Raw genomic sequence first — 13,684 nt, 5'->3', positions numbered from 1 at the left:
TGGCAAGATCAGGTCTTCAAATCACAGTTCCTTAGGACTACAGAGATTTGGTGGGTGGTGATAGTGTAGTAGACTGGCGGTCTCACAAGCACATGTGATTTTTGCGTCGATTTTCTAGTAGGCTAAGGTTTAGAAGTCTAAGAGTAGCGATCATGTCGACGATAACAGATCCTCAAATCACCGACGATTTCAGGGTGGGTGGTGGTGGTGCAAAAGACCGTCGATCTCTTCTGTGGTTGTCTAATGTTTTCAGGCACGAGTGTGGCGTCGGCCCAGTAGGTTCCGGCCAAATAGGTGTGGTGTACCTGTGGTTTCCGGTAATATATGGAAGGGACGAGGGTTAAAGTGAGGTGCTTAGAGGGTGAGGGATATGGATATTGGGGCCCACATATATTATTAAAAAAATTAGTAAGTTAATAATAATAATAATAATAATAGCATTTAAAATAAAAAGGGTAAAAATGCCACATCAACTGCCATTTCAGCTCATCAATCCATTTGGCATGCCACCTCAGCATGTTACCTGCTGAAAAGGTAAAATAGGGCTAAAGTGATTACAATAGCCGGTTTCTTTTCCTTTTTCATTAATGAAATTTAATTTAGGACTATATCATAAATTGACCTAAAATTTTGGGATTTTTTTGCAGATTTCCGTTAAGTATTGCATAACTTAAAAAATTAGATCTTTAAAGAAAAATAATTGGTAGATGGGGGCCACCTGAAAACCCACTCCTTTCCTAAAAAGCTCCATGGAACCGCAAATCAACAACTTTAATTGTTTGAAAGAGATATTTGTTGAACTTTACTGACAGCGTAGATATTAGTTGTTTAATATCGTATGTTGTTTGTTAATATGTAAGGTTCGCACTTACAAACGTCGCAATGGGTACCTGTGTTAATTTAAGAAATACAGTCCAACATATATTCAAATGAATATGTAAAATAATAAAATATTATTTTGTAACAGAAGCCTAAACTGTAAAATTGGAAAATATTTTAAAAGAACACACATAAAAGCAAAAACATAAAAAGGTAAACTCTTAAAAACCATGTATAAAAACGAAGATATAAAAATTGTAAAAGAATTAATAATTTAAGAAATACAGTCTAACATATATAAAAATGAATATGTAAAATAATAAAATATCATTTGTAACAGAAGCCTAAACTATAAAATTGGAAAATATTTAAAAAAAACACGCATAAAAGCAAAAACGTAAAAACGGTAAACTTTTAAAAACCATGTATAAAAACGAAGATATAAAAATTGTAAAAGAATTAATAATTTAAGAAATACAGTCCAACATATATTAAAATGAATATGTAAAATAATAAAATATCATTTTGTAACGGAAGCCTAAACTGTAAAATTGGAAAATATTTTAAAAGAACACGCATAAAAGCTAAAACGTAAAAACGGTAAACTCTTAAAAACCATATATATATATATATATATATATATATATATATATATATATATATATATATATATATATATATATATATATATATATATATATATATATATAGGGGAGGGTTCATGCGAAAACGCGAAAACAAGATAAACCTATGATATTGTGTCACCTCAACATTATATTTTGGAAAATAGTTCATCCGAACATTGAAATACATGATGATAATCAATGATAGATGAGAAATTGTTTCATATTAGCAAAGTATGATTTTTAACATTTTTATTATGAAAACATGAATTTAAAAATGATTAAGGACGTGAAAAAAAAATTATTAAAACCGTCTTTAAATATTTATTACCATAACACAATCCAATGTAAACTTAGTATCTTTAATTTATTGCTAATAAATTTATTTTTTATAGTACATGTGTTTGATTTTTATAAGATAAAATCTGTTTTCGCGTTTCGCAAGATATTTATGTTTTCGCATGAACCTACTTCTATATATATATATATATATATATATATATATATATATATATATATATATATATATATATATATATAGAGAGAGAGAGAGAGAGAGAGAGAGAGAAAGAGAGAGAGAGAGAGAGCTAGATTCAAATGTTTCTAGCAACTATTGTGTGTATGAATGCACCAATAGGAATTCAGGAATAATTAAATAATTAAAAATTGTAATAAGGGTAATTATGTAACTTTGGCATGATAATTAAAATAAAATCCTTTAATTCATGGAAATTACCATAAAAATCTCTTTGACCAACTACTAAAACCCTAGCCTCTCATATCATACGTATTTTATTTCTGCCTCCTCCCTATTGCCTCTTCCATTGACAACCACAAAATCGTCTCCTCCCCCTTCCATCGACCTTCGGCCGCATCAGTTGAGTTTTGATGCACATGACGACCATGACCCTGCTACAACCGTGTGTATGCATCTTCACTTTCTCAATTAGGGCTTCCGCCCCTATCACCGTCATCGATTGGTGGAGGTTTGGGAGCCACCATCGCTCTGTTAACCTCCATCTACTTCCCGACTGCTTAGGTACTTAATCTGACCAATCATCGCTGCCTGTGTAGCTATATGGAATTCTTTAGCTGCCTCCTGATCGATCCGCTCCTTTTTTGCAACAGCTCTTCTGCTTCGTTTTCCCTTCACGAACCGTAAACGACATCTCAGGTATCATGTTATCTTCTTTATTCAGGTATCATGTTTATTGTGGGTATTTGGAAGAAAGTAGAGTGACAAGGATAGCCCCATAAATTGTCAATTCTCGATTCCAATCAGCTGAGATTTTTATATGGTTTGATTTTTCTCTAAATTCCTAGTTCTTGATTTTAGGTTCGAAGATATAGAAGAATATCATAAACAATGGCATCCCTGTTGGTGGAATTGAAAATATTCCGTTTTGCACACCAACTGTTTGTTAATATGTCTCAGTGAACTTCAGTTACTTATTCCAAAATTGGTTCTTTCTTGCTTAATGAGTCACTTTCAACATGTCTATGCATGTTTTGTCCACAAGGATGAGAAACAAATCATATATCTTTTAAAGTAAGTAAACTCTATTTTGGCGTCTCTTTGTGCCTTTTTTTCTATACCTGTGTATAAATGTGTGAATGTTGCTCCTCTCCCCCTCTTAGAAATTAACTTTTATTAGATTTTCAGGGGATAAAGGCCTTCACCAGACCTGGAAGATTGTTGTTCCTTGAAGATTGTTGTTCCTTGATTATCTTTTTAAGTTTTTCTATTCATTCTTTAAGAATAGTTATTTCATTCTTTAAGAATATTATGTATCTAATGTATTCTTCTATTTGAATAATGTGTAGAGAGTATAATAATCTTGGAGAATCACATAAGAACGATTCTGCCAGAATTGTATTTCTGGTATAATTACATAAGAATGATTATAGTAGAATCACATAAAAATGATTTTTCAAGGGTTGTATTGCAATTGGCTGAAGTTTTAACATGATTTTTGTTTCTTATGTTTTTCAGATGTTTCAGATGTATAAAATCATTCTCATGCAATACAATTCTGACAGAATGTCAATCTCACAAAATGTCAATCTCATAGAATGCTAGCATATTTTGAAGTGACTTAGAGGTCAAACATACACAAGACATCTAGAAACGAAACAAGAAAGTGAATGAGGATTCTTTCAAGAATGCCGATATTTTTTTTTGCAAGAGATTTCAAGAATAAATGTAATTTATGTTAATAGTTGTATTCTTTAATAATGAATGTAATTACTTATTCTAAACTATTAAACTTCATCTTATATAAAATTTATATTCATTAAAAATTATTAGTCTTGATAATATGTGTTTATAATATTATGTTCATAGTTATATATCATTCTGACAGAATTACAGAATATCATTCTAACAAAATAACATTTTGATAGAATAAAATCGGTTTATGTTTACAAATTACGTTTGAAATTAAATTAATTTGAAAAAAAATTAGATTTTTAAATCAAAATCATTAATTATCCCATAAATCTCGATTTTTCCTTTTTTAAATTCGTCTCAATTGACTAAAATGCCCTTATGCTGAATTTGTGTGATTATATGGTACATGTTACCCTATTGTACTATCATAGACCCTCAGATCATGATCTTTGATTATATTCCATCCTATGGTCCAGATCTGTGCATTCTGGCACACAATAGTTACTAGAAACAAAATAACTTAACCCTATATATATATATATATATATATATATATATATATATATATATATATATATATATATATATATAAACATATCTATCAAAAAAATGTTGTAAAAAAAGATGTAAAACACACGTTTTCGATAAGCCGATGATGTCTTCTTCTAGTTTGATGGTATATGGTGCAAAAAAAGTGAATATGAACAAAACCAATAGTTTGTTATCCTCCTGAGTCATTTTCTATATAAAATGGAAAGACAACATTTTGGTTAACCCGATGATGTCTTCTTCTAGTTTAGAAGTGTCATGAAACATATAATTAGTTGACAAAAAATTATTATTTATCATGTTACATCACATGTTGTAAATTATATTAACTAAGGTTAAATCATTTGCACGTTGCTGCGTAAACTTTTGATGTAATTTTTTTTAGGTTAAATGGTATGGTAGTTCGTAAAAGAACATGTATAAGAAACCATACAAAAGTTATTTTTTTTTTTAAATCAATAGTGTGTTATTTTATAAAAAGAAAAAATAACGTTTGTAAAACCATGCAAACAAAAAATGTAAATTTTCAAAAAAAAAAAAAAAAAAAAAAAAAGCTAATTCATAAAAAAGATGTAAGATATATTGTTCAATTAAAAAAAAGGGGCTAATATCATAAAAACCCTCAAGTTTTTAAGGTTTTGTCGGTTTTGCCCAAAGTTGAATTTTATGTCCGTTTTTACCCTAACATTTTCCAAAATATGTTCGGTTTTACCCTTTTACCGATGATAACAGGTTACCATTATATTAACTTCGCAAAAAACCCTTAAGTTTACAGTTTTTTTACGTTTTTACCCTTAAGTTTATATTTTTTTTACACTTTTACCCTATGTATTTTTTTTTCATATTATACGTATTCATGCAGAAAAATCATATTTATATACGAAAAAGTTTTAATTAAATATTGTATTTACATTTTTTTAATGTTATTTCTTTATATATATATATATATATATATATATATATATATATATATATATATGTGTGTGTGTGTGTGTGTGTGTGTGTGAGTTTTTTTCTTGGATAAACCATTTAAGATGTAAAAAAACACAAATTAATATGTTTTTAGAACTACAAATACGTATTTTTATGTATTTAAAAATATACATATCAATAAAAAACTTGTTCAATCATAAATATGTTTATATAAGTATATACATATATTTTTAGAAGTGTAAATATGTATTTTGATATATGTTTTTTTTTTAAGTATAAATATATTTTTAGAAGTATAAATACATATTAATATATAAAAATGTAAAAATATGTATTTATACTTCTAAAAACTATATCTATAAAACATGTATTCATAATTCTAAAAATATTATTTATATTTTTAAAGGGTATAACCTTGCAAAAACTAATATATATATATATATATATATATATATATATATATATATATATATATATATCATTAAAAAATATAAATACAATATTTATTAAATATTTTTTTGTATATAAATACGATTTTTCTGCATGAATACGTATATTATGAATTACTTAGGGTAAAAGTGTAAAAAAATTATAAACTTAAGGGTAAAAATGCAAAAAACGGTAAACCTGAGGGTTTTTTGCGAATTTAATATAATGTTAACCTGGAAAACCTGTTATCACCGGTAAAAAGGTAAAATCGAACATTTTTTCGAAAATGTTAGGGTAAAAATGGACATAAAATTCAACTTTGGGCAAAACCGACAAAACCCTGAAAACTTGAGGGTTTTTATGACATTAACCCTTAAAAAAACATATTCAATCTCACTATTTACCATGGGATTTGTTCAATTAAAAATTCACCTAAGATACAATCTCAGTGCTTTAATCTTTATTCTCTAATCGAATCTTTAGTTTTTTTTATCGTAGAAAATTCACTAATTCTGCTCAATCCCATACATATTCAACATGAAATTGAGCTAAAAAATTGATCACATAAAGTCTCATGGAGCATTAGAACTTCATCCATTCATCTCAAATTAGCGAAAAATCACAACAATCATATCAGTTCATTTGGAATTTTATGTCTTACACACGATGATTTTTTTTTCTTCAGCTTACTATGTTTTCTTCTCAATCCTTGTGGTTTGCATCTATATGAATTATGATTTTAAAAGGTCAAAGTTGATTCAACCATCAATGTTTTAATCAACATCAGTTTATAATAATGAGTATTCCACAAACACAACATTACGATCAAATCAAAATACTAGTTCATTTTGTTGGCGAATTACATACTCCAAAATTACCAGAGCAGGTATCCTAAATGTTCTTTTAAACAAAATTATAAATTTGGTTCCTATCTTTTACCCAATAAAAACAAGTCCACTTTAACTTTTGAGATCGTTTATGTTGTCCTTAGGTTTGCCGTTTGCATTTAGTTGCTGATATGGTCCCTACAATTATATAACACACGACTTCAAAATTTATACTAAACTTAATATTGGGTAAAACGCAAACACTATATCGGCAACGAAATATAAACTTAAGGACATTATTGAGATAATATAGATGAAGCTTGCAATTTTGTGTAAAGCATAGAGACCAATTTTTTTTAGAAAAAAAAACATAACATAACATGAAAATAAGGTTTTACCATTAAATTCCAACTAAATTATAATAAAAGTGTTATATATAATACTATACTAATATTTAATTATTATTAACTATAGAAATAAATATCATGAATAATGTTATAAAACACATTAATGGGAAAAATAACAATTATTTTCCAAGTGACCTATGTACACAAAAAAACAAGTTCAAAGACCAAATCAGTACACAAAATGTTAGTCACCAAACTGGAAAAATTCGCATAGTTAGTAGGTGGATTTTAAGGAAAAAAAAAAGAAACATGAAGTAAAATTGATTAGTGTTTGGTACAAAAAAAAAAAAAAAAAAAAAAAAAAAGGACATGATTGGTTCTATACAAATTAATCGTACAAGTTTTGAATTACTACAAATCTAAATCTCAAGGATCCTAATAATATTCAAAACCTATATTCCCCACAAATAATCCTATAACAAACATAACATGGTTTCATCTTCATCACCACATTACATAAGCAAAATCATGGTCCACATGAACCAAAATTGAAAATCATCTAAAAGTTGCAGCATCGAGGTCTTCCATTTGCCAAATTATCCCATAAACACACCATTTGTCTAGGGGACTGATAATGTGCTGTGTAGTAGTTATCCATACATCCGTACTGACAAAACTTCCCATGGTGGGAGTATTGAACCCGACTCTTGCTGCTATTGAACTGCTCCACCCACATTCCCATGCTCACGTCTTCCATCTTAAATATCTGCCAAACAATACAAGGGTATTTACGTCTTTTTACCTTTTTTACAAATTTTGTCCCAATCCAATGCATATGCATGCAAATCACCATATAAGGTCAATTTGTTCTGCCTTGTCAGGTCCTGACAGGGTGGGACCGCCTATTTTTGATGATGGGTAAGAGGAGGGCATTTACGTCTTTTGACCATTTTTGCAAAAAATTGTCCCAATCCAATGCATGCAAATCACCATACAAGGTCAATTTGTTCTGTCTTGTCATGTCTTGTCAGGTCCTGATAGGATGGGACCGTCTATTTTTGATGGGGAAGAGGAGGGCATTTACGTCTTTTGACCTTTTTAGTTGGTACAGAAAAGTTGCAAATTTTGTCCCAATCCAATGCATGCAAATTTGTTCTTTCTTGTCTTGTCTTGTCTTGTTATGTCATGTCATGTCATGTCATGTCATGTCATGTCATGTCATGTCATGTCATGTCATGTCAGGATGGGACGTGGGACTGGCCTTTTAGGGCTATTTTTTATGATTGGAAAGAGAAGGGTATTTATGTCTTTTTGCATAGATGAGAGATAGAGAAGTGTCCCAGGTTTTTGGATGGGACAAAAAGTATTTTGTCTTGCTAAATATTAGCGTTGGTTGTAGTACAATGCAAGTCAAATGCAGTACAAGGTTGTTGTGTTTATTTATTTATTTATTGTTTTGTGTGATAAATAAAGAGGATTTATATTTTATAAAAATAAAAAGGGAAGTGTAATTGAGGACCCTGAGTTTTCTTTTGGTGTGTTGAGAGACAATGAAATTGGCTATGTCACTGGAAATTATGTATCCTGGTCCATTTGCATAAGGTGGATACACTGCTTCAGGCCATTCCTGTAAATATTAAATGTGGTTTTATGAACACAGGTTTGTTTTCGAAAAAAAGTTAAATAAATATTGTATGAATTAATTAACAATGAAAAGTTGTGATACCTCAAAACTAACTGCCCACTTGCCGTGTCTGAGAGGGCGATGAAAGAGATTCAAATTGCCCATATAAAGAGATTGTTCACGTGGGACCCGGTCGAGTTCTTTTAAGATTACATCCACTCTTGTGAAAGTGTCATCATCACATTTCATTACATATGATGCACTCAGATTTTGAACCTACATTTCAAATGGTATTTTATTATTGACATAGTAAATAAGAAGCCATCAGAAAAGGAAAATTTAAGAAAATATGCCTAATCTTGAGCATATTTTTGGAAGGAGGGGTATTATTGGCATAAAAGCAAAGATAGGGATATATTTCAATGAGGGTCATTGGTGAACATAGGTTTGTAAAAGGGCGTGTTATTGGCACAAAAGTAAAGTCATGAAAATATTTTTGGAAGAGGGGGTGTTATTGCCACAAAAGAAACGATAGGGATATATTATGAAAATATTTTTTGCAAGAGGGGGTGTTATTGGCATATTTTCTTAAATTTTCACATAGAAGGTATAGGAAAAGGGTAGAATTGTAATAACCGCATATTCACAAATGGCAATAGTTTTGAGCACCACAAGCTCATAGTGATCCATAAATGTTAATACAACAATATCTCCAAAATAAGCAGCCTCCTTTTTCAAAACTGCATTTTGCTCCCTTCTTGGACTCTGCATTTTTCATGTATTTTGTTATTAGAAACAATTAAAAAAATAATAAACCATTTTTACCCTAAGCCACCTTTTGTTACACAGTACACTATGATGACATGACATGATGTCATTCAACTGTGTTTGTCGTGCATTAGACTGAGACTGATCAAAAAAATTTGAAAAGACAAGAATGCCCTCTTACCAATGCAACAAAAAAGCGAACTACAACATCTGAGGTTTTGATGGCTGAAGCTTGCATCCATGTTTTTCTAATAGCCATACGCTCAGCAAAGTGATTTGTAGCTGATAAAATCCCGATAAAAACTCGGATAGGATGAGCTGGCAAAGGTTTAGCTTTCCATTTTTCTGACATTTCTATTACCCTTTGAGGTGAGAAGCTTGGATGAGAGGCTGGAAGTGATGTGGCAAAAACTGAATGAACATCTACATCACCTTTAATTGCTAATCCTGTTGCATCCTCAAGTGTATACCCCTGTTGGAAAAACACCAAAAGTAAAGAATCAGTTATGTTTCTGTCATTTTCTCACATCTTTTTTACACATCTTATATACAAACATCATTAACTGAGGAAAAAAAAAATGTAAAGGGCTTTAGAGTAACATACTGTACGATATGGGAATGAAGTCACGTGTCTTCCTCCAACATTTATATGGTATCCATCAACTCCAGCACGAATAGTCAAAACAAACAGTTTTCCCTCCACAAAAGGAAATGGCCATGTCACTTCTGGTTTTTGTGCACGTCCTATAAATCTCTTGAACCATGTTGTTGTTCTTGATTCTTTTGAATCAACAACATCATTACGCAACCATTTTTCACATCTTTGAAATCCATCAACTGTAAAAGATAATACATTGATTGAATACCAAAAGAATGAATAGAAAGTAGAAACTCTTGTAATGTTAACAAAATGTATATGAAAAGCTTACCAAGCATATCATCATCACCTTTTGATGGTAAACCATCACACCTCTGAGCTGTACCCCATTGCATTCTGTAACATGTGTTATGTTCAATGACAGGTTGTTGACTCCAATCACCTCTCAATCGAGGATTTAGATGCAAGATTTTAGGTGGATCTTCTGCAACTACAGACTTTAGCCCTTGCAACTCAACCTTAAACTGGGAAACCAAAACCATGGGATCACCTGCTTTTATTTTTGCAAGCTGTGGAACATACTCATTATGAGCATGATGAGGGGTTCCCACTACTGTAATTGATGATCCTGCAGCAAGACCACAGGGAAGGAAAGTGATTCTGTCTCCTTTAGTTAGTTCTTCACTACTCATTGATACCCATGGAGGACAATGCTCTTGCTTTCCTTCAAGTATGGAAGTCAAATCATTGTCCTTCTCATTGTACTTATGAACCTCTTCCCATGCCTTCAAACCTAAACTCCAAGCTTCATCTGCCATTTTCTCCAATCCAGTCATATCCCGAGTCCTTTGCCTTCGCCTCAAAATATCACCAGTTAATCTCCCATATCGAAGATCAATAGGTGGAAAACTATCATCGTTCTCTTTTTGACTCACTCTTTCAATTCTGCTACCATTTTCTAACCTTTCCTTAAAGTTATCATCAGGTTCCTCTTCTAACTTCTTCTCTTCTTTCACTTTTTCAAATCTGTTATCATTTTCTAATGCCTCGCTATTTCCATCCTCGTATGCAGATCCTAACGATGGCTTACTGACTTCTAACTGATCTCTCCGTACTGCTTCATCCTCAGTAGTGGTCGACGTCTCAAAATAAGCAGAGAACTTGAAGCAAACAAGGATCAAATACAATGCCGCTATAACAAACAAAATATGTGGCAGTTTTACCCTCCTCAAACCAAAAACTTCACTCCTCGACCTCTTCATTTTCATTTATTAGATAACCAAATCGGACACATTGGGCCTTAATTCTACAAACTAAAGCAATCTCGTCTCATAACTTCAGTTGATCCAAACACAAGTTGAAATCGATAAATAAAAGGGCGTAAGAGAAACAGAATCCTGCGTACCCTAATTTTCCGAAGATGCAGTTTTAATCTTCGCCTGTAGTAGAGGGGGATTTGCCTTCAATCGAATGCGAAGAACCTGAGGAAATCAGCGGCAATTTGCAGAAACGGAAGTTTTGAGAGGGATCGAAAAGATTTAAAGACCTAAGATGGGAAATAAACGTGACAAAAGGTGTGGATGAATGTAACGAGCAGACATGACATGATCATATATTATAAAGGTCAGGTGGAGCAACCTTGTCTAACCAAAAGGAAAATATGGTTTTTATGCCTCCGTTAAATGTTACAATTTGCCTAATACCCTAAAACTGCGAAGAAATTTTATTAATCAATATAACATATGTTGTAATTATTTAATGTTTAGTAAAATAATCAGACTTCGAAGGGGAGTTTGGACCCAAAATCACACTCAATAAATGGATGGACCCAAGCACCGCAAATAAGACAAATGATCGAACTCAAAACATGATCAGACGTCAAAAGGGTCAAACAACTAATGCTTACATCGATGATAGAGGAATAGAGAGCCAACATTATATCGTGCTCTATCCATCTACTAGGATGAGCACATTAGACAAACGATAAAAAAAAAATCTTAGTATACAAACAAACTTTTTAGACTGTCTGAAATGAACACATGTGTCCTCAATCACAATATAAATACCTTCTATATGGAAAATTTTCAGTTTGCCATAACACACTTCTCTACGCTTACCTTTTTGTACACTCTTAGAAAATACACAAACACATCCTAATAATATCAGTTCCTTTATTAAGCATAAGAACTAGATTGTTTACAAGATCTTACAACAAAAAGCTCACTACATCAACCTATACTACGCTCAACCTAAATCTACTCACAAGATGATAAAGAACCGAGTGAAACAAAGTATAACAAACTGAAACCCTAGTGTAAACAATCGGTTATTTCAAGTCAATATAAGTCAAATCAAGTCAATAAAAGTCAAACACGTCAAATTAAAAGTCAATTTATTTATTCATAAAGCATAAAGTATAAAAATTGAGCATTAATATAGAGTTTTCGGTTTTGGGAATCAAATCCCATTCTAGACCGAAAACCCTTCTTAGCCGATAACCATACGAGACCGAGTACTCCCTTGGCCGAAATCCCTCCCCACCGAGAACCTCCATCCGAGAACCCACCTATGGACCGAGAACCTCATTTTAGACCGAAATCAAAGAGATCTCGGTTGGACCTTTTGATTGAGAACATGGTTCTCGGTTTGGAAGATAAGTCGAGAACACTTCTTCTAATCGGTGGCACACATCCCAAAATGATAAAATACACTTCCCTATGCACCTATCACATCAATTTATCCCCATATTTATATGCTCAAACCGAAAACACAAGCTCATTCCTCTCATTTTCACTTGCAAAGCTACGTATTTTCTCTAAAAAATCATAGGAACTTCTTATGATCTTCAAACCATCTTCACACAGTATCTTCAAATCTTCATAAATCTACCAAGAACATCATCAACATTCCCAAGAAACTAAATATCTTCAAGATGAATTCATAGAAACCTTTGTAAGTTTTCTTACATAATCTAGAAATTTATCAACACTTACATATTAGGTCATTTTATTTATACACTTTTCTATGTGTTAAATTGTAACATCCATAAAAATCATGCCAAATTTAAACTTTTAAAAACATTTCAAAACCAATAATTATTACAAAACTTGTTTTCAAAATAGCATAGTGTCAGAGTATCCCAGAATCAAGTCATAAAACATAAGGTGGTGTACGATCACACATTCGTCTTCCCGCGATCATTAGAAGTACCTGAAACAAAATCAACAACTGTAAGCCCGAAGCTTAGTGAGTTCCCAGAAAATACCAATGTCATACAAACCATATCAATAACATATAAACAAACAGCATGCATAATGAGCCTTCAACCTGACTGGACCGCCTCGCAAGGGCCTTCAGCCTATCTGGACGGCTCTTCGAGCCTTCGGCACGTCTGGACCGCCTCGCAGGGCCTTCAGCCTATTCGGACCGCTCGTCGGGGCTTCGACCTGACTAGTACGCCCTCCAGGGTCTGTAGTCTATCCGGTCCGCCTTGGGTATGTTGGCCTTCGGCACAAAGCAAGACCGCCTCAACCCAACCCCAATCAAACAATCATGTGCACATAAATATCATACGCTAGCATGTATATAACAGTCAAACCGATCTAACAGACCACTAAGCATAGCAACATCCTATAACCAGGATACTGACCTAACCGGTCACTAACATAGCATTATCCTATATACCAGGATACCGACCTAACCAGGTCACTAAGCATATCACCATCCTAACTATCAGGATGCAAATCAATAAGCATATCATGCAATAAACCCGAATACAAATCCGAAAAGGGCCAACATTGGTGCCTTAGACCCTGTTGATATAGTGAGAAAAAGTCACCTCACAAATGTCGAACTATAGTGATAAGATCAAACTCTCGAATCACAGCCACGAACTCCACCACCTATATTCATCATAGGACCACTTCCATAAATTCCCAGTTTACTAAAATACCCCCAGCAGTCAAACTGGTCAACCCTTGGTCAAAGTCAAAGTCAA

The 13,684-nt window shown here is 32.3% G+C and overlaps 1 protein-coding gene across 2 annotated transcripts; it reads right to left on the bottom strand.

Annotated features, from left to right (window-relative positions):
- Window positions 1-7,045: 7,045 nt before the first annotated feature.
- On the bottom strand, window positions 7,046-11,304 carry LOC145124214 (Galactosyltransferase family protein). Of its 2 annotated transcripts, none has more exons than XM_079059476.1 (7): window positions 10,037-11,304; window positions 9,694-9,926; window positions 9,271-9,561; window positions 8,958-9,086; window positions 8,424-8,597; window positions 8,217-8,324; window positions 7,046-7,463 (listed from the first exon to the last, which is right to left on the bottom strand). In XM_079059476.1, exons 1-7 carry the CDS (start codon window positions 10,953-10,955, stop codon window positions 7,257-7,259), a joined length of 2,061 nt encoding a protein of 686 aa, XP_078915602.1. In that variant the 5' UTR covers window positions 10,956-11,304; the 3' UTR covers window positions 7,046-7,256. The 2 variants fall into 2 exon arrangements, with proteins under 2 accessions (XP_078915602.1, XP_078915601.1); XM_079059475.1 differs by having other exon boundaries at window positions 10,019-11,303.
- Window positions 11,305-13,684: the final 2,380 nt, after the last annotated feature.

The sequence above is a fragment of the Lactuca virosa genome, chromosome 7 (genome assembly GCF_052849685.1).
Source record: "Lactuca virosa cultivar CGN04683 chromosome 7, Lactuca_virosa_CGN04683_v6, whole genome shotgun sequence".
Classification (NCBI taxonomy): Eukaryota; Viridiplantae; Streptophyta; class Magnoliopsida; order Asterales; family Asteraceae; genus Lactuca; species Lactuca virosa.
This window is presented reverse-complemented; position numbering and strand designations above follow the sequence as displayed.

What these genes read in the sequence shown, in the direction of transcription:
- LOC145124214 (XM_079059475.1), bottom strand. Translation starts at nt 10,955, where the DNA reads ATGAAAATGAAGAGGTCGAGGAGTGAAGTTTTTGGTTTGAGGAGGGTA. An exon ending in CTTCATTCCCATATCGTACA is followed by an intron (nt 9,562 to 9,693) that starts GTATGTTACTCT and finishes TTTTTCCAACAG; the next exon opens with GGGTATACACTTGAGGATGC. An exon ending in TTGCCATTTGTGAATATGCG is followed by an intron (nt 8,598 to 8,957) that starts GTTATTACAATT and finishes TTTGAAATGTAG; the next exon opens with GTTCAAAATCTGAGTGCATC.